This window comes from Phaenicophaeus curvirostris, chromosome 1, assembly GCF_032191515.1.
Source record: "Phaenicophaeus curvirostris isolate KB17595 chromosome 1, BPBGC_Pcur_1.0, whole genome shotgun sequence".
NCBI lineage: Eukaryota > Metazoa > Chordata > Aves > Cuculiformes > Cuculidae > Phaenicophaeus > Phaenicophaeus curvirostris.
Window position 1 is genome coordinate 48,038,450 of NC_091392.1, and position 24,948 is coordinate 48,063,397.

Below are 24,948 nucleotides of genomic sequence, written 5' to 3' on the forward strand. Positions count from 1 at the left end.
GTGTGGATAAAAGCAGGTTATTTTAAATTGAGTGTGAAGGTAGACAATGAAAGATCTTTTTCTTTTAAACTTACTTTGATGTTAATCTTTTCTTTTCTTGTGTATTACAGAGATCTGTCTTATAACCTGCTGGAAGATTTACCCTGTTTTACTGCATGTAAAAAACTCCAAAAAATGTAAGCATCGAACTACCATAAAAAGCCTAAAAAGAAGCATCAGTATATAAATGTGTATGGTTATTGCTCACCAGTTTGACACATCTCAAATACATACTCTTAAAATATGTCGAAGTGCATCATAAACACAATCTGAAACACCCCAAAATGTCCTCCAAGTGACTTTGAAATTGAGGAGATTTTTATTGCTATTTCAGTGACTTGCATCACAATGAAATTGGTGAAATCAAAGCAGACACATTTCGACAGCTGGTTACTCTTCGATCTCTGTGAGTACAGCCCTAACAGCCATTCACCCAGGTTCTCAAAAAACATGGGGTATATACTGTTTGCTCACTATATGCCCCCAAACACCCTTGTTTCTGTTTTTCCTCACTTTGATCTTTCACCAATTAAGTCATAACTGTGAAAGGAGAACAAACATTGTGAAGTTTAGCATCTGCAGCAATGAATTCAAACATGTAAACTTACAACTATAAAAGCTGTTACTTCTGAATGTTTCTGATGGAGTTAGAGAGAGATACTGAGCCAGAGATCATATCTGTTGGCAGTTTCATGTAATAATCAGCCCTAGGCATCATGAAATAGAGTCCATTCATGTGCAGGTTTCTAGTTTTCACAAAGATGCATGTGCTAGCAGAGTAATTTTGTCCAGAAATTGCTCATTTATTTAAGTTCTTGCAGTAACAAACCAATACAATTTTTAAGAGTTACTTTCAGTCTTTTTGATTTTTCAGGCTCAGTGGAGATTGAGAGTAGCAAGTTAAGCCTATTGACAATGAATTTGCTGTTCTTAGTTACGTCTTGAGGACCTGTAGAAGTAGTCCACATACCCTACCCTTCTCTCTGCAGCCTGAGGAACCAGACTGAAAATAACTGCCTTAGACTGTGGAAGGCGTTAAGATGTTTTAAGAAAGTTTTCAGCTTAACACCATTAACCAATCTGAATGAAAAATGTAAAAAAAATTTTGCACTAGGAGACATGCAGATGCTTACTGAAGATACTTGCATGCAATTAATACATTTTTTATATTTAGGCCTCCTAATCAAGTATATGAAAACTTCCATATTCACTCAGTGGGTATGTAATTTTCTACTCACTTTTCTTGTAGGGATTTAGCTTGGAATAAAATTAAAATTATTCATCCCAATGCCTTCTCCTCTTTACCATCTCTGATCAAACTGTAAGTATTTGTATATTTTTTACATTGGAATATTCATGTTTTTCTTGCAAGAGCATACAAAAATTCAATAACTTGGTGCCCCAGGAGGATTTGAGGCTGTCTCTATTCTTATCTTCTTATCTGTTGAATCCATATCTGAAAACCTACTTTCTTGTACTTCACTAATTCCCATAGGTATTATGGCAAAGGTGCTTATGACACTGTGTAAAGACAGTGATTTGGGGTCCATGAAGAATATCAGTGTATCTTACCTTTCCTCATTCAATTTCTTATCAGTTTAGTGCCTTGTGGCAGAAGAAAGTATTTCCTGTTAGTTCTGTTTTGGGTTTAAGGAACTGGATTAAAAATTAAATAAGAAACATTTGCCAGTACACATCTTTATTTCATTGTTCCTCATTTGACAGAATAGTTTTTCTTCTTTAGTAAATTCAGCCATAGTTAGAGGTCAAAACATCAGCAGCCAATTTTGCAGGCCTTGTTCATAAGTGCTTCTCAGTCCTTACTAACTTGTTCCTACTTCTCACTGTCATTATAATGACTCTTGAAGGTGAATCCCTGAGGCACTGGGTGTATGGGGAAGACATGAAAAAAATTCCTGTGGACTCACTCTGCTGCATTATTGTCACAAAGATACACTGTGGGGCATTTACTCTCCAAGAATCCAGTAGCTGCTGCGAAACCTTTATTTGGAAAGGGGTGTTCATTTCTGTCAATGTGCAAAGCCTCCCTTCTGAATGTGCGCTGGGAAAAAAACCCTAAAGACAATATTGTCCATGACATCCCTTTTGGGGCCCTTTGCAGAGCTTTACTACTTAGTGAAGTAAGCAATAAATTGTAGCTTTGGTCAATAGGATAGAACAGTCAGAGCAGGTTAAAGAATAAAACCTCTTCAACATGCACACGCTGACACAGAGTACCAGTGTTTCCTGAAATGCTGGTCTCTAACCCTGCTCTGACTGAAGTCAGTGGTCATTTGCAGTAGGACCGGAATTTCACCTTTGGTATTTGACCATGTTGTGAGCAAGAGGTTGTGCACTAAACCAGATAGGTAGAAGACCAGTCTGTCAACATACCTTATTTTATTAGATTTCGGTAGATAGTCCGAAAACCAGGAATTTTGCTGTTCAGCCGTGGGCATAAAAGCATTTCAGCAGCATTAGACCCCGCTTCTACCACTTTCTTGACTGTTGACCATCCGATACATTGCGGTGCAGGTAATTGTGAAGAGAACTGGAAAGGCTCATTGAATAAATGGAAGAAAGAAGTAGAAATAGAGAACAGAATACTTCTGGACTTCCCAGTCTTTGATTACTTCACCATAGCTCCTTGATTACTGTTGCTCTTCAGTCAACTGTTTTACTTCCCCCAAGTTATGTGTACGTGATCACCTGCACTGTCTTCCCTCAGCTTCTCAGACAAACCTCAGCTTAGAGCTATCATCTTCATCTGCTTCAGCTCAGACCTGTCCTACCCCTAAAACACACATCTTCCCCATACACCTAACATGCTCCCTGTGGAGCTTGCAGGGCATCTGTGCCCTCTAGCATCCCACTGAATCTTTTGAACTGTGCGAAATCATTCTGATACTTACTGCCTTTGATTCAAACAATATAATGATCTCAAATTAATATGCTAGTCTTAAAACTGGCACTATGTATGTTTGAAGTTTAAATTTGGCAACAGAGACTTAGCTAGCTGCTAGATAGTACTATTAGTTTTCTGCTAGGCATGTAGGTGTGTACTCCTGCGTGGTGCTGTAGCTTTGCTCTGCTGACTGGGGCCTCTGTTTAATGCAGTCATTTTTGATTGAGTTATTAAAATCTAAACAGTTTCTCCAATGTAATTCTTACAGTGCTGAATTAAAAAAAAAAAAACCCTGTAAGCTGATTTTTATTTGCTGTTATGCAGGGATGTGTCATCCAACCTTTTGTCCTCTTTTCCTGTGACGGGTCTACATGGTTTAACTCACTTAAAATTAACAGGAAATCATGCTCTACAAAGTTTGATATCATCTGAAAATTTTCCAGATCTCAAGTGAGTATATTGTTAAAACTAATAAGCCACATTTGTGTTCATGTGCAATGGAAGGTGTGTCAGTGGGTAATGCATGTTACTTCGTATTGTCAGTCTTTGATCTGTACTATTAAAACTAAATCAAATATGATAAAAATGATAGACTTATTTTATTGTGTTCACTTTTAACTGAAGAAACCATGAAGGGTTTTGAAATCTTAACTCCAGTACTTGCTTAATACAAGCCACATCTGCTTCCTGGCAATATGTTTCAAAAGCTGTTAAAACAATATTGCTAGCAGGTCAGTGATATGTGCTTCTTCTACTGGACTGTGCTTACAGAACTTCCATTATATGTAATGAGAACATTGCAAGTATCAAGAGAAGAATATATTCCTGAAGATCCAAAATATTTGGCCTTGTTTATTTGGATGTGTTTTTTCTGTAATTTTTTTGATTAAGATTCAGATAATGCTTTGCCATTATTGCTAAAAAATTGTGATGTTACTAATTTTATGCTGGATGCTTTTTGATACAGGAAGGAAATGTTCTCTAGAGGTCATTTGTAGCCCTGACAGTCACTGGGTGACCATAGAGAAATCACCGTAAAGAGTTTTGCCTCTGACTTCTGGGTATTTGAAAGTATCCCCTAACTCTCCCTTGGTTTTTTAATATTTTAATTAGAGAATGCCAAGTGCAACATGCATTTTTTCCATTTTTTACTGTAGAAGTTCAATATCATAAAATTTGAAACAATTAAATGGTGTGCACTTAATTACAGCATTACAGAATGGTTGAGATTGGAAGGGACCTCTGGAGGTCATCTTGTCTGACACCTCCTGCTCAAGCAGGGTCACCTAGAGCCGATTGCACAGGACCATGTCCAGATGGCTTTTGAATATCTCCAGGGATGGAGATTACATCCTTAATGTCTTCACTATGTTTGCCTTTTACACTGAGAAAAGTCTCATGAGTCATAGGAGGCAGACAACTCAAGGAGATGTTACTACTAATGAAAAGTACTGGAATATTTGGAGTTTTCAATAAGGGAACCATGAGTAGAAGTGTGGAGATGATTAAACCTCTGCATACAGGAGTGAAAGGATCCATACTAGAACACATCTATGATGGCATGTTATTATAAACAGAGAAAGATGCAAAAACTGTTCAAAGTTAGGAAAAAAAAATCCTTAAAAGACTCAGTAGTTGTAGTTTGTCACAGAGGAGACTGGGCAGAGACTTCAGTGTATGAAACTACACAACATAAACATTCAAAGTACTAGAGGCCTTACTCCTCTCTTGCACTAGAGACCTTCAAGGGTCTTGGAGGTCAAGAAGCAAGTACCATAAGAAATAGTGAATGGTTGAGGCTGAGCTTCTGCCACAGTATTTCTTCTTTCTCTGACTGCCCATATGTTCAGGCAGGTAACAATTCTAAAATATCTGAAGGTTCTTTAAATGAATGTAAACGCAAGAAAATGGATTACTGCTCTAGTAGAATAATCCACTAATCAACTCAATTATGTACAACTAAGATTTTTTAATTCTTTTGTCAAAATTATACTTCATATGGTTTTTTACATCAGTACAATTATGCAACTACAGTGTATTTGGTTAGGGTAACTAGTGAACAAGGATGTGTCAGGTAATAGATTATGTCTTAAAACAAGGTATGAAAAGTGTAATTAATACATCTAAAGTTGGTAAACATCTATAAGAACAAATATCCACTCAGGAGAGAATGGGGTAAAAACTTGACCTGGAGTCTGCAGGCCTCTTACTATGAATAAAAACGAGGCCAGGACTTCACACAGGATCCGTGCACAGACAATGCATAAAGCACCAAACTTGAACAGAGATCTGAAACAAAATGAAATTTCAGCCTTTGTAATTGTTGGAACTAGACATTGGTTACAACATTAAAGACAAATTCCTGTATAAAAGCTTCCTGCTCATCTAAATGGGTCATTGCTGTTTAACACACAGACACATCAAAGAGCTGAGCATCCTCTCTGCCCCACTTTCAGCAATGGCACGAGAACACTCTACAGAGCCAAGCCCAACCTGCTATGGCAAGCTATGAGGAAGTCAATTCAGACAGACAGCCACTCCTTCCTTCTTTATCTGATGCTTTGATTCAGCTCTGTAAAGAACTTAGTGGTTTGCTCAGCCCATCATAACTCTGCTTTCCCATCCACCATCAATCCCACACTTTTGTGAGGTGGAAAATGACCTTGTGTTCTCTGCTGCTTAATCTAAAAACAGAAAAAAGAGTCATTCCTAGATACAGGAGGAAAAAATATCAAAGATACAGATATCATCATTAAGATAAGCAGTATAAAAATAAATTCAGCCGGTGTTTCTAAAAGAGGCTAATTTGACAAAGTCCAGATCTAATCACCCACATCAAATAAGCACTAGCCATAAAAAGGACTGATTGCAGAACTGTACGACTGAGAGTTGCTACTTTTTTTTTTTTTCAAATATACCTTTGACAAGAAGTAAATTCCTCCATCACCAAGAAGACTTGATACTAATTTCTCTGCATTACAAAGTATGCTTTGTTCTCTGTGTTCTGTGTCCCAGGCATTCTGTGCAATTATGCTTTGTACACGGAGTCAGAAGCATCCACCCATATGAAGCCTTTATGTATTCTTGGTAACCCAGGGGAAAAAAAAAAACATTCAGGTTAAAGAAAGGATGCTAGAAAGATGTTCAGAGAGGATAAGAAATGAGGGTCTTGCTCTTTAAAGATAACATTAAAGTGGTCCAGTACAATGTGAGAGGTCCACATTTCCCGTGTATGACAGGCCAGCAGGCTATAGGTAGAAGAACAACAGCATCTGGAAATCTGTCATTATGAAGCACAAAGAGCTCTTTGAATAACCAGAGAATACATTTCCATTAGTTCCTTGAGTCTAAAATATCTATTAGCTGTTCCTTTCCTTAGCTGTATCAACGTCTTCCAAAGGGTCTGCAGCCACAAGTCGCAGCAATCATCTTGCAGAATTGCCAGTGCTTATTTTGATAAGGTTTTTTTCTGTCATTTGTGGGGACTCCTGTCAGAAAAGGGGCATTTCTAGTTGCGGATTGGGATTGGTTGTAGCCCAGGTGACTAGGTATGGGTTAGTCCAGTAATCTGTGGATTTAATAGGAGTTTATTTAAGAAGGGCTTCTGAGAAATGTGTTAAAAATGTTTATCGAGATAATCTCCTTATTTTAAAAGATGAGATGCACAGAAATGAGTTAGAAATTAAATATTTAAACCTGCTAGTATGAGATTCCTTGGTAGTTAAATATTGGATACCTTCAATTTTTGTTGGAGTACCTTAAAAATATCTTATGTAGCTATTTGCATCGTGTATGAGGGTACAGATTATTATTGCTAATTCTGAACAGAAATGTAAGCAAATAGAATCTAAATTCCCCTAAATGCAATAATGTAAAAATCACTTTAGAGTTCAGGGTTCCGTTTGTTCCCCTTTGTACCAAGCTTTTGGCTGGCACACGGGTTTAAGTTCTTTTGGCACTGGGCCTGGTTCAGACTGATTTCTTTGCAGATTTCCCATGAGGTTAGAGGTTACTTGGAATGCTCAATATGTTAATTTACATGATTAACTTGTTGAAAGTAATCTGATAGGAGGATATAATTCTACTTTATTCCTTATAAGTTAAGTCAGAATAACTTCTGATCGCCTCTTTATCTTTGAAACTTTTGTTTTATTGAGTTTTTGGAATTAAGGTGAGTTTTTCGGATTTACTATTTACTATTGTTGAACCATGCAAATTAAATGTCTCTGCTTCCAAGGCATAAAATGTATCTAAGGAATAGAAGAAATAGTCTATAGAACTTGAATATATGTAGTTCTTCCACGCTTCCCCAGAATCTGCACATCCTGAAAAGAATTAAATTCAAAACACTCCAGAAATGATCAATTTTCTGCCAAAAGAAACCCTCAGAATAATTGAAACTGAAATACTTGAAAGTTATGTTACTAATATCAATGATCCTAAAATTTTGATTTAAGAATGAGCATCCAGTGTCCTGCAGTGACTGTGCTCATTTCTAAGACAACTGATAAAGTAAAACCTTTTCCTCAGTGACATCTGTTTTCACACACTGACTTTCTGATTCACTCACCTTTTTGGTTTAGAACACTGCTCTCTTGATCTGTGTACCAAAGACAATCTTCTTTTTGCCATCTCACTGTGAAAAGTGTTTGAAATGGAAAGAGGTGGATAAAGTCTGAATTCCAAAAAGTCTCATTCTCCCAAAACTAGGGAAATTCCTTTGGGAAGTGATGTTTTGGTTTTGCCTGTTGGATGGGTAGATGCAGTTGTGATCTTTGGATCTGCTTTTTAAAGGAAACCGCTAAGAAAAACATGAAGAAGCTGCTGAGTTACACTAACATCATTCAAAATCATAAAACAGAAATACATCTCTAAGAGTAACATTCAATCAGCTGCAAGTCATTTACCTTCCACTTTAATATCTCCATTGTTGTGTCTTTTCTAAAATTAGCCTAGAAATCATCTGCATTTCTGATGTAGAATTTTATTTGTGAGTCTTTGTTTTGTATTATCATAACTGATTTTTATCCATAGGTACTTTTACTTTCAGTCATGGTTATTTCAACAAGTTCCTTTGTACTGTCAGAGGAGCAATACAGTCCAGTAACTCTGGAGCTAAACAAGTATTATTGCATATTTCCATAATTTTCTACAGGGTCATAGAAATGCCTTATGCTTATCAGTGCTGTGCCTTTGGAGCTTCAGAGAGTCACTACAAAATCTCCAGCCAGTGGAACAGAGATGAAAATAACAGCATAGACGATTTTCACAGGAAGGATGCTGGGTTGTTACAAATTCAAGGTAATGTTTGTGTTTGGCTTTTCAGCCTACCTGAAGGCTGTAAGCAGCCTCTAGTGTTCAACAAATCCAGTACTCTTCTATAGTCACAGAGGCAGCCTCTCCCTCTGTCTTGCCCAATATTATGTTATCCAAGCATTGTTATGCTTAGCAGACTCATTTTTTTTCAGGTCTGCTTTTCAAAAGTCTCACTCACTCATGTTTCTGTCCAAATAATAACTAAAATAATGTGGGAAGTGAAATCTTCCTTTTATTTGAGAGATATAGAAGAAGAGCAGGCCAGAAAAGATCCAGTGGCTTGCCAGCCTTGGAAGCAGCAATGCATCCTTGGCTCTCCTGCTGTCCACTCCTGCTCTCATGCTTCAGGATGAGTCATGAGGCTTAGTGGCTGATATTTTTTCTGACTGTTCCTTGGTACCAGAAAGCTCATCGGCTCTCCGGGGCAGAAGACCACAGCAACTTCTTCCCCTTCAGCACGAGGTCTGTTACTTGACCTGTTATGTACATGCACACACATACACCAACCTGTTGCTCTCTGTTCTATCTCCATTCCTGCAGACCAGTAAGTGTCAGAGTTCAGGGCTACCCCTAGCAAGAACAGAGCCAAGGCTACATGGTAGAGTGATGACTTAAGAAACACAGAAAAACTTGGGTTAATTCTTACTACCCTAGTACAACAGTAGAATTCATATTTTAAACCCCTCTGGGCAGTTGTCACACTGCAAATTAGGTAATGGAGAATGTACCTGTAAGCTATTATCTTTGGATGAGTGGTGGTGCCAACTTCTTAAGTAATCCTGAGTAAAGTAATTCAAAACCAAGTAGGCATATGTCTGCTTCTGCTCATGGTTTGGCAGGCAAAGGGACAAAAGTAGGCCTAAAATAACAAAGACATTTTTGTAATTTTTACTAAAAGAAGTTTTCCTGAAAACTGCAGTATCAAAGCTGGGTATTTTCTCCCCCACAGATGAGCGTGACTTTGAAGATTTTTTCCTTGACTTTGAAGAGGATTTGAAAGCTCATCATTCAGTGCAATGCTCACCTTCCCCAGGTATGAAACTGCCAGAGAGAGAGGAATCCAGCCACAGTATTAGCAGATACGCTAGATGCAGAACAAACTCTGAATCTGATACTAGGACATAAACATGATTCTTTGCAATAGTTTGAAGACATTAACATGGATACATTGCACAATAATATAAAATTTTGCATGGAAGTCCAGAAGACTATTCAGCTGCTAAATTCATCTATGAGTGTGACAAATGTTTTCCCTGGTTCTCAGGCAGATCCTCACGCCAGACCCCTTTTCACAGGAATTGTTCCCCTTATCAAGGCAATGAGAGAGAGCAAAGACTGTGTTCTAACAAAGCACAAATTATAAAAGGGAGCTGAATCTTCGATTGCTCAGTCTTTTGCAAAGTTAAAGACATTCTTCTGAGCTTCACAAAGTTATTGTACACTTGAGGTTCTTGAACAACACACAGTTTAGTTCAATATCTAGGAAATACCAAACACTGCAGTGCTGATGTACACAGTCCATTATAAAGGACACTGAGCACTGTCATTTTCTATATTTACTAGTGTATCCCCAGCTTTGCATTGTGGCAGAAAGGAAAAATAAATACATTGATTGCACTGCAAAGCTACAGGCCACCAATTCCGCTGAAAGTGTCCTGAAAGGCAATGAAAGAAAGTTGTCCTTGGAAGCTCACTTCTAACTTTAGCAGCCGTGGTCGTAACTTTTGCTTTGCTTGATTCAGCAAACATTTTCCCTAGCCATTCTTTCATTGTGAAACATGAACAAAAAAACCCCAAGTGACAACTAGTACTTCTGCATTCATTCCAAGCCAAGATTCTTGTTAATAACAGCAAATAACGATACATTTTTTGAAGTTATGTAATGAGGAATAGAAAAGGCAGGAAGCCAAAGCATTTAGAACCATTTGACCATCACATACTCTCCTATGACCTAAATATAACTGTCGAGTTCACAGAAATGTTGCTGTGTTCAAGGTAAGTTAAGACCAGACCCAAGAAAAAAATTTAGCTTCCATGCTGATCTTTCAAATGGTGTCTTAGAGTAACTTGCAAGCTGACATAATAGATGCTTATGCCTACTTGATGGCGACAGCTGTGGTCGCGTGGAGCATGTCTCAGCTGTGGGGTTTGTGTCTTCATGGAGAAGCACAGACCACTGTGAAAGACTTGCTTCAAGAGACTGTCGCTAGTTCAGACCAAGATAAATAACATTTCTCCAGTGGCAGAGCATTCGGCTTCAACCATACAACATATGTACCTCAGTTCTATGAAAATATACAGCAGACTTATTTCAGCCAGAGGTGATCAGAAGCCCCTCCAAAAAGGGAGCAGTTCCAAATGCAAAAACAGTTCAGTTTTCTTGGGCTGTGTAATGACACATTACAGACAGCCAAAGTGAATCTGTCTATATCCTTTACGTCACACTTCACCAGGATTCATTAGCAACCTGTCCTAGTTTAGAGAGAAGTATCTTTTTCAGCCTTTCTCACACACTGGCAAACATCACGGCATTTCTTGAAACTACAGACTGGACATGAACATTCCACTTGTACTTGGGAAAAAAATCTGTAGACTCTTTGGGTCGAGGAACAAAAATTCATGTGCACCAGTAACACAACATGCAAATGAGCAGCATGTTACCAAGGTCTCGGAACACTCCAAAGGAGGAGCATATTTCCAGCTCTCCTTTTGGACTGAAATTCAGTGTTTGGCTGTGCTGAGAACCCGCAAGAAGCATAACATTTCATATCTTATAAAGCACAAAATTAGTTTTTAGTTTACGTGAGTTTCCCTTACCCTTTTTGTTTTGTCATTTCAGGTCCCTTCAAACCATGTGACCATCTGTTTGGTAGCTGGGTGATAAGAATTGGAGTGTGGACCATAGTGGGTTTGACCTTTATTTGCAATGCACTGGTGTCTGCTACAGTTTTCAGATCTCCATTGTACATGTCCTCCATAAAACTTTTGATTGGTTTGATAGCTATTGTAAATGCCTTGATGGGCCTGGCCAGTGGAGTACTGGCTAGTGTGGATGCATCAACTTTTGGTAGCTTTGCTCAGTATGGAGCAAGGTGGGAAAGTGGAATTGGTTGCCAAACAACTGGCCTTCTCTCCATTTTTGCTTCAGAGGCTTCCATTTTCCTCCTTACCCTGGCTGCACTTGAACGTGTGTTCTCTGTAAAGCACACTACAAAGTTTGAAACAAAATCTTCCATTGCTAGTGTAAAAATTGCCGTTTTCTTTTGCTTTGTGTTGGCACTGCTCATTGCAGTGATACCACTCCTCAGTGCGAGTGAGTATGGGGTTTCTCCACTTTGTTTACCACTACCATTTGGGGAACCTACTGCTATGGGCTACATGGTAGCACTGGTATTGCTGAACTCCCTTTGTTTTCTGGTGATGACGATTGCTTATACAAAACTCTACTGTAGTTTAGAAAAGGGAGAACTAGACAACATTTGGGATTGCTCTATGGTCAAACATATAGCCTTGCTACTTTTTACTAATTGCATTCTTTATTGCCCTGTAGCCTTCTTATCATTTTCCTCCTTGCTAAACCTCACTTTTATCAGTCCAGAAGTTATTAAGTCAATACTACTAGTGATTGTCCCACTGCCTGCATGTCTAAACCCGCTCCTTTATATACTTTTCAATCCACACTTTAAGGAGGACTTGGGAAGCCTGCGAAAGCAAACTTTGTTATGGAGGAGGTCAAAACATGCTAGTCTGATCTCCGTGAATTCAGAAGACATAGAAAAACAATCATGTGACTCAACACAAGCATTGGTGACCTTCACAAGTGCCAGCATATCATATGACATGCCTACCAGCAATTCACTAGTGCCATCATCTTATCAAATGACAGAAAGCTGCAATCTTTCATCAGTAGCATTTGTTCCATGTCGCTAGTTTCAGTGGCAGTATAGGGAAAAAAATCTATGTTTACAGATGTCTTAATCCCGAAAGTAAGTAGGGGTGTGTGTATATGAGGTGGAGTGCCTCTGAATTCCTTACACACATCAGAAAATAAACAATGACAAAACTTGCAGCAGACTGAAAAAAAACAATTTCTCATCTTGTTTCCAAATGCTGGGATGAAGAGAGAAACTGAAAGCTGCTGCAGTTTATACATCTGTATCAGCTGCTCTCTTTTAAAGTAGCACTACTCATAAAAGGCATTAGTTGGTCAAGAGCAAAAGTATCATGTTAAATTAGTAGGCTTTTTTTTCCAAAGCATCACCTGGTACAGTTTGTTTTCAGGGATTGAGTTTCTTTTTTTCCCATTTACTGTTATTTGGTGACAATAAGTTTTTCAGTGCTGTGACTTTTTTTTATAAGCATCTATGCAGGGCCCTCATTCAGCAAGGTATCCAAGTGGAATTGTAGTCCTCTTGAATTTTTTAAAAGTTCTGCAGAATAGACTTTGATGAAGTTCCATGTTTGATAAAACTGATTTAATATTTTAGCTGGCATTGAGTTTGGGTTTTAGAAGTCACTTGACTTGATAAAGAATTTTTAATTCTAAACCTACAGAATGAACAAGGTGTGAAAGAAGTTAATCAAGAACCTGTTAAGCATTTAAAATGTAATTGTAAATGGCAGCTATTGTCACGTGGATATTTTTCTAGTGAGGTTCTGCATGGTTTTGTCCTGAATTGCTACCATGCCAGTAGAATTACCCCTAGAATTACTGCTGATGAAAATGACAGATAACTCATAGAATTTCAGAGTGGAAAATACTACGTCATCAATACAAAAAAAATATTGGTGTGCTGAGGTCAATTAAAGGACACCAAAGACACTCACATAGAAACATTCATTTAAGGTCAGTTGTCTAGGAGCAAAAACTGTAGTCCTTTTTATGGCATGGTCTCTGTCCTGTGAAACAGTGATTCTATAAATCCTCTACTTAATGGTCACTAGTCAGCTGTAGATATAGAGGCCACTGTCTTCTTGGTTGAAGACAGCCTATATCCCTAGCCAGCCAAGGCAATACCAAGTAGAAGCAAAGAGATTGTACAGTCTGTGTTCTTAGCACTGGTGCTCAAGCACTAGTGGGATATTTCAAACAGTTCATGCATTCACACGCCATAAAGAACATTATGAAATTGAAAAATGTATGAATATGATAAACTTAAAGCAGCTTAAGAAAGGAATTATTTGATCCCAGTTCATGAGTAGTTACTTAAGGGAAACAGAAGTTTGAGAGCAGGAGACCACTCAGTCAAGAGAAGGATCTGGTAATATTGACTGGAAGTTGACATTAGTGATATGCAGCATAAAAATAAAGGTGCAAATTATTGACAGTGATGGTCATTAGCTAGTGGAATTGCCTGTTACTAAAAAAGTCGAAATTCAAATTGATTATATTACCAGAAAAGGTATTGGAGCAACTACTGGAATCCAGAGACTGGAATTCTGGCAGCTTTAGGTTAGGAAAAGGTTAATTTGATAAACAAAGAGTTCCTCTTTGGTTTTAAAATATGTTCATATTTTGATGAATCAAGGCATGTCTGTTTACATAGTAGAAGCAACTCAGAGAGAAAAAATTTCATGTCTTTGCCAAGTTTACTGTCAAAACATCTCATAAGACGGCAGAGCCACGTTCACTTCCCTGGAATATCAGTCTTTGATAAGCCACCAGGGGATATTCTGGGGTTCTTTTCTCAGAGCTGGCACCTTTTGTTCAAGTGAGCTGATTATTTAAGACACGGAAGTGCACAAATTTACTTTTTGTTGTTTGTTAAAAATAGCTCCCTGAGGAGTAACATTTAATAGCCCAGTACTCACTGCTCAGTTAATGGCCACTCAATCTCCAGGTGAGTGAGACTAATTTGTTAATGTTACCAAGGTTAGGTTAGCCCAGTAATTAAGGTAATAAGTTACAGATGATCTCTGTTGTTCGTCCATTACTGTACGTAAAACTTCTTGGGACTCAAAGGACAGATTTTCACAATGAAGAGTTTGTTGCCAACAATGGATATGACTTGATTTTCTTGTCCATTCACACTGGCATATTTTTAGTTTTGTAGTTACAGATGGCATCAGTTGACTTGGGCTGACATGTTCATCCTTCGGAAAAGAAAATGAACCAATGCCGAAATTATGTACGATAAAGTCAGCTGAGTACTTATCTTAATCCTTTATCTCTTGTGGCTTTTGAAGCAGTGCAGCGTACAGCTGGAGAATGATGCCTGAAACCACTTTGGATTAAACAGAGGATCAGTCAGCCATTGCACAATACCTATTACCATGTTTACTTAGCTTTAATTTAACTGAAGTCCATCTGTGCTGCACTGCTTAATGTCAGTGAAATTCCTTTCAGCTCACTATATTTAAGAGGTTTGTAAATTGATTTGAGAAGCAAAATAATGCTATAATTCTAAAGACTAGTTAAAGAAAGCTTCTTTTATCAGAACTTTTTTAGCTTGCAGGAAGTCCTAAAGGCTGTGTCTTATTTTTATAAGCATGTTTGAAATATTTTGATCAGATATTTTAAACTTGAAATTGTTAAAATTCATTTAATAGATTTTTAAAGTAAAATGTGTAAATATAGAACTGTATTTATTATTACAGTGAAATGCAACCACAGTAAAGGATGTGAGATTAAGCCCTGTACAGTTTCATATTGATATTTGCTATATTTTCTGCTCATATATATTACTAAATTCATTATCTGTAAATAATATAATGTAAATGTGTAGCGATTGTAAATAGCTGACATGCTTTCTTTTCTATCAGTGTTCCAAACCTATGTAAGTTGTAATAAAATGTGACTAAACAGTAAAGAGCATTTAATCAGAACATAACACCTCACAAAATCACATGCATCCTCAATTAATCCTTCCAAAGTTAATGCAAGACTTACATTAACCTCCCCAGATGTCTAAAATTCCTGACAAAGTATGAATGACGGGTTGCATGCTTTCATTAGGTGCCCAAAGAGAAAAAAAAAAAAAAGAATCATAGTGTTTCATTTCAACACAGACAAAGTCCTTTACCAAAACTTCACTCCCAGACGCTTACGAACAAATCCTACTCCTACACAATCTGTATCTCAGTGACAACCTCTCGTCATCACCACATGCGATACTGGCACCTCCGACCTTGTGACAAGGGCATGCATCAAGTCAGGTGATGAAGGTGCTTCAGACCATATTGGACCACATAAGAGATGAGATTTTGCTGCACTAATTTTCTGCATCTGGTGAGACAGCAAATTCTCCCACATATTTCCTTATTGTCTCTCCAATCCCTTATGTGGCAGATGAAGCAGGTCAGGGGATTACCAAACAGCTGACAAAATACATCTGATACACAGCAGAGAGGCAGTAGCACCGTCACATGTGAAATGCATAGGATGCAGATGCTAAGGGCAAATGAAAGGTGGGGCCCAAAACATGGGACTCTGCAAGAGTCAGGTTGCTCTTTTTGCCCTAGAAGCCGCAGCTCAGTTGAATCAAGGAAAGTCAACACAGTGAATGCTTTCCTGTTAGGACGGACTGCAGCACAGAACAGTTTGATCGGGTTTGGTATGAGTAGTTTTTCAGATTGAGATGCGTAGGTGAAGTACCTGAAAGAAAGAGGTAGAATACCAATGAAGTAAAAACTCTGAAGAAGGAATTATTTAGTCAAGAATTCACTCCATATGGTAAATAACAAATTACAAAGATGGGGCGGGGAAGAGAGTAAAATTATCCTAGGTGCAACTTGATTCTAGCAGGGAGTGTGGAGTTTTCAGTGCAGACTGGGAAGCTAGAGTGGATGGGGTCATCTCAGCCAGAAAGGCCAGTAGTGAGGAAGTAATTTTGTGGGTGAGTTTCAGAATGGTCTTACTGAGGTGGGACAGAACCAGCAGTGAGTGGAGATGAAAAAGGCATCAAGCATAGGGGAGTGCACAAGCCAGAAGGGAGAGAGGGCTCCAGCTGACAGCATCCAAACAGGTAGGGTTTTAGGGGATGTTAGGAAGGGTGTGGAATTTGGTGAAACATGAATAGCTCAGAGGGGGTACAAAAGGATGGAAGCAATGTGACGGTTGAGGAGATTGAAAAGGTAAAAAAGACAGGCAGTGAAGATGCTTTCTTGTGCACCTATTTGCACTAGACAGCACAAGCAATGTTAGACCTGGGGGCCGTAAGGGAGAAGAATTAAGTAGTGTTATTTAAGGAGGGAAATGCTATGGCTTGAACATAGAAAGGAAAGAGAATAGCTACAAAGGAAGAATGGCCTGGTTAGTGAAAGCCAAGGTTATACATCTTGGTACAAGGAAGAAAGATTTTTATTCATTTATGTACCAAATAGTGAGCAGGACTGCCTCTGGTTACAACTTTGGTGTTCTGCGCAATATACTATCACATGTAAATACAGGTGACTTCTTTCTTGAAGCACTCAGGCCACAGATGTGAAGTGTTATCTGCGGTAAAAGCCAAAGGAGATTTTACTGCAGGTTCACGCAGTAGGTTAATTAGGTAGAGCAGACAAAGCACACCACCAGCTCACTACTCTGGCATAGTAGAAACATTACTGAGCTGTATCTGAGCACTTGGTCCTCAGGGAAGTTGCACATATGGGAATGGCCAAGGAGAAAGAGCTAGTCAGAGGTACAAGTGAAAACCATAAAGAAGATGGGATCACCTGTAAGAAAAATAGATGGACATAAAGGCCAAGCCTTTCCAGGCACTAACAGAGAAGCACAGAGAATGACACTGCAAGAGAAACTGCATCAGCTGGGCATGCAGCTTCAGACCTCGTTCCAAAATGGGGGAGAACATCCCTGGGTAATCTAATAGTCATACTTATTTCAAATTGAGACCAACCACTTGGCACCGTCCTTGCCATTGCCACTGCTTGATGTTTGCTTTCTGCCTTAGTGGTCTACATATACTAGACAGCAAGAAAGCCGATGACAGACAAAGTATTAAACTATCTCCTATCCATATAATTTATGATAGTAATTTCAGCTTTACACCACTTATTTCCTCTGTTTTATGAAACACTAGAACAATAATTTCATAATCAGGCATTTCTCTGTCATCAGTTTAGATTGCTGTATGAAAGTTAAGGTCTTGCTGGAAACTTCCTTATTTAATCACTTAAGAAAACTAAAAATTTTTGCAGCAAAATTGATGTTCTTCCTTCAGGAAAGCACTGGAAGACAAGGAAGTGAAGATGGAAGAGTAAAAACATGAATGTGGGAAGGCTAACGATAAAAGACCAGAACTAGGATCCCAGCAGCAATTACAACAGTGTTAGAAAATCCTTTCCAGATCCATGAGGCACAGTGATTGTGCAGATGCTCAGGTGCTGCAGAAGAGCATGATTCTCAAACTCCAGCAGAGCTGCACTCCTTCCCCCGCAAAAGATGGGCCAGCATCTCCACCAAATACAATAAGCACCTCGTGTTCTCTTTCAGGAACATGTGTCAGTCAAGGAACAAATCCGTCATTCTCCAATAACGTTATTGTAAAGAACAATGTGGGTATATATTTTCTAAAATAAGCCTAGGAAATTGATTGAACTCTTTGTCAGTCTTTGCTTGAATAGGGTCCCAGCTATGTGAGAATAGTAATTTTAAAGATAAACATAAATTTACTCATGCTATAAATAAAGTAGAAGGAATTTTATGTGTACACCCAACAATTGCAAAGTGTACTGGAAAGAAAATGGAAGTTCCAACATTGAGAACATCTTGTTCACATAAAGAGAACCACAGACTTGTGCTTCAGTGACTCTGGAGACATAGGAAATACAAGTATGTTCCCTCCGTAAAACAATTTGTTGTGGCATTGTCAAAATTTTCTAAGGATCCTATCTCAGTCATAGGAAAAAACAAATATTAAGAATATTCCTCTTGAGAGCTGGCCCACAGCCAGGATTTCTGAAAAGCTCAGTCACAGACAGAGAGTCAGCTCAAAATCCCTATTTAATCTTTTCACAGGTGGCAACAGTTTCCATTTGTCAAGCAAAAAATATGCTTCATTAACAAGGGAAAAAACTGTCCATCTGTGAATCTAAGGACTTCCACTAAGTATTATGCATGCACGTACTAAAAGTCTTCTCCAACTGGCCTTGAAAGTCTCAGGACTCCAAAACTGATGCTTGAAGGAAGTTTCAAACATCTCCTTTTTCATCTAGTGTCATTCTTTATATGTAATCACTGTTTTAACAGGTGTCTGCAGTTATTAATTTGGTTCCATGCATAACAAGAGCTTCTCAGGACTATAGATGTCACTGCAGATATTATCAGCATTTCCAGTTTATGAACTGACCTTTTCCTGGAGGAAGGACCTCTTCTGGCCTTCTAAGAAAAAAATGTAATTGGGGAGAATGTTCTACTAGAAACAGAGGTTTCATCTCCTGTAGAAAGTACCACAGCCTTCTGTGAAATGCTACGATGCCTCTTTTCTGGTTAACTATGAAAAAAAAACTCCAGAGTGTTTTATGTGGCCAGGGAATGACTTCGAGGATATGAAATCAGTCATAAGTCTGCAATGTAAACAAACACCTCAGCACCTCTCTCCCTGAACATCGTTGTCAATCAGCAAACAAAAGAGGATCCAATATTCCAGGGAAGCTCATAGAACAATTGATTGTTGAGAACATGTTTAAACCATGGCAAACTAGCCAAGGGGAAGAGCCACCCATCAGCATGCTGATTCATTAAGTAGGAGAATAGTTCCTTGGCTTAACTGAAAGACCCTACTGTGAATGCAAAGAATGAAGAGTTTTGCTTTATTTGATATATACTTGTCCTGGTATACAGACATTCTTTTATTTTATTAGATTTTCCCATGAGTTTGTGGGTTTTTTTCTCACAGAGTTGGGCAACAGGCGGTATTTTGAAGTTTGTGAGATTTCAGCATATTCCTCAATACTAAAGTGTAATTGCATATAACTTTGATACACAGATATCTCTGACCTGACTATTCAAGGAAACTGGCCATTGCTTGCTACTAGGGTAGCCATAGTTCTACACATTTACTCCGTTGTTTGGTGATGACATGGTATATTCGAGACTTGTTAAATTCAGGGTGATAGATGAATGAGGTGGAAGGCCAGTTGTAGAACTGAATGAGACAGAAAGACATTTCCTTAAAAATGGAGCTTATACACTTACCTCAAGCTTCACTTACAGCTGCCTGAAAATGGTTAGGAAGCTTGAAGAAAACAATAAAACATCAAATTTCCATCAGACTTGTCTCCATTTTGCAAACAAATTTCACACCAGCCCACATCTATCTACAGTCTGTGGAAAGTAGGCCTGAGATGCTCCAGCTGCCAGAATTGTTGCCACTTGTATTCATACTTGAAGTTCTAAAGTCCATCATTCTGGGTCCTATCCCAAAATACAAGACAATATAGCAAGTCAAAGTTTGCAAGACCTACCCTGCAAGAAAGCACCTCTGTTCACAACTTCAGGAACAGTCATTAATCTAGCAGTTTATATTCTGACCCAGTTCACACAAACAACTTCCTGCTTGTACAAAATCTGCGTCTCTGGGTGACACTGGTGACTCCTCACTGCCACCTCTACCTGCTTCTCTGTCCTACTTCTTTCATGTTTCTAGTTAAGTAATACCCAAGGGGTGCCTCTGGCTCATCAGTTTAGATTCCAGAAAACTTTGCAGTTTTGGGACCTGTGCTTTTGCTTGCATTTATTCCAGTGAGAGGACTCTACATCACCTCCTAGTTTCATGTAATTTTCTTCCCCGACTACGGAATAATGAGATTAATTACTAGAGCTGTTGATGGTATAGGCTGTAAGTCTTGATGTCCTGCACACATGGAAGTGGTACCATCAAATCTGAATAGGCAGCTGCAGATGTAGTGACAGGAATAACCCAATGATACATTGCACTCATACACAAGAACTGCAGCCACAGTCCAGTCAACTGAATTTTTTTCACCTGCTTTTGTGGGCAAGTTTGCATTGCTTTATGGCTTTTCTACTTACAAGAATTGATAGGCTTTCTCTTGAGAAATATTTAGACTGCAAAGCCAATCTGAAGCCATTTCTGGGATCTGTCTACTCCAAGAAAATGAAGACCTTTCTCAATCGGTATTCATTTTAAGAATTTTTAATTTTGCCTCTCTGCAGTGTGACAACTGCATCTCTCGGCCACCTTGGTTTTGAAGAACAAACTGTAAAGATCAGTCATAATGTCTTTAATCTTCTCACTCTTCTAGCAAAGACCATTATATTTAAGTAAGCCATCTGAATAGGAAAATGAAGTGAGCAAGTAGGGATCCACACAGACGCACAGCACAGGGTCAAACCTCGTAAAAACATGGATTCCCCTGCATGAGTTTAACACTCCCCATCTTGAAACAGTCTGCAAACTGCATGACTGGAGAAAGTAAACAATTAATCTACAGAGTGATCATGAAACTGAGTGATAAACTGATCTTAACTGGCTGGATAAAGTTTAATTTGGGAAATAACTCCAGTGTGCAAAACTGGTTGCTTTGAAAGGGTGATAGGTTTTCAGGACCAGGGGCTAAAGCTCATAATAGCGTAACTACAACTAATACAGCATTTCTATCCTTTGTGAGGAGTTATTCCTCTCTTAATGGAGAAGTACATGAGGAAAGAGAGCCATCCAGCCTACATTGTGAAACCAAGCACTTAAAAAGCAGAGGGAGTGAGATAACTTGTGTGGAAATAACAGCAATTTTGAAGACCTTATCAAGGAACAGAAATCTAACACCAAAACTTCCTCAGCTGTGGACAATGACCAGGATCTTCTCTTGCTTAGTTTAACCAGAGCATTTTTCAACAAAGGCATTGAGGGAACTACAACCATCAGGTTGTGCCGATGTGGTACGAGGGAAGCATGTGTGGCTGGAGGCAATGATGCCTGTGTCAAAAAATGAAACGTGTCTTCCTGTTGAGGAGGAAAGCAAAGAGGTCTGCATTAAGTTGATCCTACTTGCCGAAGGGCCATGTGTGAGTATCTGATCTCAGGTATGATACAGAAATACACGTTTTATTTACCTGAAAAGTGGCATACACCGCCCTAGTCTCTAGGTACCTGCCCTTCCTAACTACTCTCTTCCAAAAGAAAATAAAGGCCCTCCTAGTATGCCATTTTTTGATGTAGTGAGTGGTACATCACTGTTCATCATCACCTGGACACATAAGCATTCACTGTGAGATTTATCAGCCTTATATTTTGAACAGTCTGAAAGTCTAACATGGAAACAAAGCTTCTGCTCCCTAGAGACCCAGCCCTGCTCATCTGGTCACACAAGTGGGCCTCTCCATCCAGAGGGATGTATCCTATTCCAGAGGATGTGTCGAGCTAAAGACACCAAACCCTGAGACATTGGGAGAGAATATGTCTCTATGGGACAATGACCTCCTTGCTGAGCTGAAAGAAGGCAATAAAGCACAAAGGAGAGAAGCATGGCTAGGAGTGCCTACAGCAGAGCCTGCCATGTGTTCAGTATCACAAAAAGAAAGAGTCAATATGAGAAAAAAATACCATTCACTAGTAGTTAGCAAGGAGGTAAAGTCAGGACAGACTAGAAACTCTGTACGGTCGCTATGGATCAGAAAGGTTGAGCAATTACCTTGGTAAAATGAAGACTAGAGGTCAGGGATTTAGTTTTTCTTGGTACACTTCTTCGAGAACGTGTTGCAGGTCTCCAGCCCATGCCCTCATGCTGGAGGCTTTTATCTGAGCAGTGAGCGGTGCCAAAAATGTCTGTCCCAGAAAATGCCACCTCTGGAACGAGATGCAGCCTCTGTGGCTTCCTGAACAAGTAGCTTTGCAACTGGAAGTCCTGAACTATTCTTGCTCTTGGCTTAAAAGTACTGCAAGCAGAGTGCTTAACAGAAATCTGCCCATCTTAAAGACGGCAGCGATGTTGTATAGAGGTTCAGAGGTGGAATTTGGAAGGAACATAAGAAAAGATAAACTTTGAGAAGGTGGAGCAAAAGCATCTGAAAAATCTCATAGTCACCAAGTGTCTCATGCCAAAGGCAGCAAAGAGAAACTGAAATGGCAGTGAGCAAACTGATTTTGCACTCATATTCTGGGTACAAGGGATATTGATATTGGAAAAGGAAGAAGAAAGATCTTCAGTCTTAAATAAAGTGATGTATGTGCATCCACAGTATGAGAATATTTGTGGAGCATCAGTCACAGAAAGATGATGAAGATACTCATGCAGAAAAAAAGCATTGCCATGGGAAAAAAAATACCATTTAAAAAACACCTTTATACCAAGGCTAGTAGAAAAAAAAAAAACGAAACAGTAAATCATTGTGTTTTATTGGGTCCATCAAGCATGACAAGTATTCAGATTTCCAATACTTCTTCTATTCACTCTACTTCAATAGGAACCGGTGACACTAGCTTGTGTGGAACATACATACAGGTCAAAGTAAATTACCAGCATTAATTATTTAGCTCTATCCCTAGACACTACTTTTGTGCCTACAAGAACTGATAGCCTTTCTCTTGAAAAACATTCTCTCTCCTTTTCTCATACTCTTGACGCTATTCTTTACACAATACTGCTGGTGTGCATAAGCCTTTCCAGAACTTTAAGCACTTCTTCCCTCCTCAGAGGTTTTTACAGCAGTAAGTAATCCATTTTGTGAGCCACAGGTGAACTGTTCCCAGTATCAGTGTCTCTCTATGCTTAATATTATCTGTGTTAGGAGAGCACTTTGGAGCTTTGGTTATGGACCAGCATCCTACCACTCTAAGTGCTGCCTAAATACAAAGGGAAAAAGGCTGCTTGGAAGCTCTCAGAGCTAAACTTTGAATGTGAGTAATTACAAAGAGAAAGGGGGAAACAGGGTAAAGCTCATGGGCTTTTCCAGTGTTGAATTCAGAGCCTTTGCAAGGATCTTCTGCACTTCAGTGAGATATCAGCAATTTTTTATTTCCATACCAAATATTCCTGTTTGGACAGTGGAACTTCTCACATTTGTAGGCAGCGAACTATTGCATAGTCCTAAAAACTGTTGCATTATGGTAGAATGAAGCAAATCTGGGACCTCATAAATGAAACACTTGGACTGACTTTTTTTTAGAAGGTAAATAAATTACACACAATACAGCCATTGTCCACTAAGTGCCATTCTTACACCAAGCACCTTTCATAATGACAGCAGCATCATAAAAGTGCTTTGATCTACAAAGGATCAAATATCTTTGTTTCCTATTAACATAACTTTCTTTCCCAATGGAGCACAGAGCATTCTTGATAATGGCACTCTATTAGGATAATTAGAAAAAGATTGTTCAGCTCTACTTCACCTCTTAGAGCTCCCTGACAAATTTCTCTTTTCGTGTCATTTAGATTTTCTACCCCAAATACCTCTGTCATAAGGAAAAAATTTAAGTTTCACATCTACGGCTCAGAAGTTTAAGCTGCCAATGTGATGTTAACCAGCCATTAAAAGATTCTGAAGGACCCAGACTGGAAATTAAGCCATCACCTTTTCAAAAACTAATATTTTTTTTATTTAATGCGAGCATGATTTTAGATAACTATATCATAGATCTTGTAATAAGGTAGCAGGAATGTGCCCTGGTTTTATTTGCAAGGAAGGCATGAGAAAGTGTTACAGGAAAAGCTTACCCCAAGGGATTTGTGGGTGTAATATGACTAAAAGCAGAATTTGTACAACAGATGACAGATGGAGGAAGATGCTTCTTAAGAGAGTATTCCCAGACATCCTATTGGAAACCTACATTTCTTACTTTATCTTGCCATGCAACACTCAGGCTTTTGTCTCTTCCATCAGAGATGTAGATTTTAGGTTGCAGGCAATTAAGGCAGCTGGAGAAAGTCAGTCTTCTTTCCTAGTGCCACCACGTGCCCACATGTGCCTGGCTGGTATATTTATTTCCCTTTTCTGTTTCTGGTTCAGTGAGCCATCCCTCTTCTGGAAAGCTCATAAGGATGATTTGAGAAAACTCCCTGTGCAGATTTTGGGAATTCTGGCAGAAGGGATGCTCGCAGGCTCCTCCACTTTGACGGGGGGTGAAATGGGCACAAAGCTAGCAATGAAAGCCCTTATGCTTCCATTTGAAACAGGGCATCCTCGATCAGGAAGATGGTTGCCTGTCATGACAAAACACTCTGAACTGCAGAAAGTAAATAATCGATTAAGAGATCAACTGATAAAACTGAACAAACTGCTCCTACATTATAAAAGAAAATCAGTCGTGCTGAGGAAAGTGACAGCAGGAAAGCCAAACGCAGAGAAAAGAGACCCTAAAAAAGCAGTTGTGGGAAAACAGGGACTAGGAAATCATGCACAGAGGACTCTCATGTCTGTACAGAAGAGTGCTCAGGAAATCAAGGAAACTAAGTGTATGGGACTTAATTGTCTTCATATCTATGCATTTCTTATTCTGTAAAAAGAACGTGTTCCTGTTTGCTTCAGCTATCTAAGGATATGCTTTCAACACATAGAATTTAGGAGGCTGGAGATGGTACAGGGATGTCCTGAACCTATTGAAGCATTACAGATCCCAATTCCAAAATCTTAAGGCAGGTGGGACATTGGAAAATGTGCTGGAGAAGTCAAGAAAAGGGTCAATACTGCAGCCCACTTCAACAGGAGTCTCCCAGCCCATGTGCACAACCTGAATACCACAGCCAGCTAGTGTACAGATGGGCAAATTACAGCAGGGATGTATGAC

At 39.0% G+C, this 24,948-nt stretch overlaps 1 protein-coding gene across 2 annotated transcripts in view; it reads left to right on the plus strand.

Moving 5' to 3' along the window:
- Nucleotides 1–12,604, plus strand: part of LGR5 (leucine rich repeat containing G protein-coupled receptor 5) — a 91,948-nt gene extending 79,344 nt beyond the window's left edge. For both annotated transcript variants that reach the window (XM_069857455.1, XM_069857463.1), the window contains 7 exons: nucleotides 111–176; nucleotides 374–445; nucleotides 1,289–1,360; nucleotides 3,269–3,394; nucleotides 8,100–8,245; nucleotides 9,210–9,293; nucleotides 11,100–12,604. In XM_069857455.1, coding sequence (XP_069713556.1) covers nucleotides 111–176; nucleotides 374–445; nucleotides 1,289–1,360; nucleotides 3,269–3,394; nucleotides 8,100–8,245; nucleotides 9,210–9,293; nucleotides 11,100–12,190 — 1,657 coding nt within the window. In that variant the 3' untranslated portion in view covers nucleotides 12,191–12,604. The remainder of the gene's footprint in view (nucleotides 1–110; nucleotides 177–373; nucleotides 446–1,288; nucleotides 1,361–3,268; nucleotides 3,395–8,099; nucleotides 8,246–9,209; nucleotides 9,294–11,099) is intronic.
- Nucleotides 12,605–24,948: the final 12,344 nt, after the last annotated feature.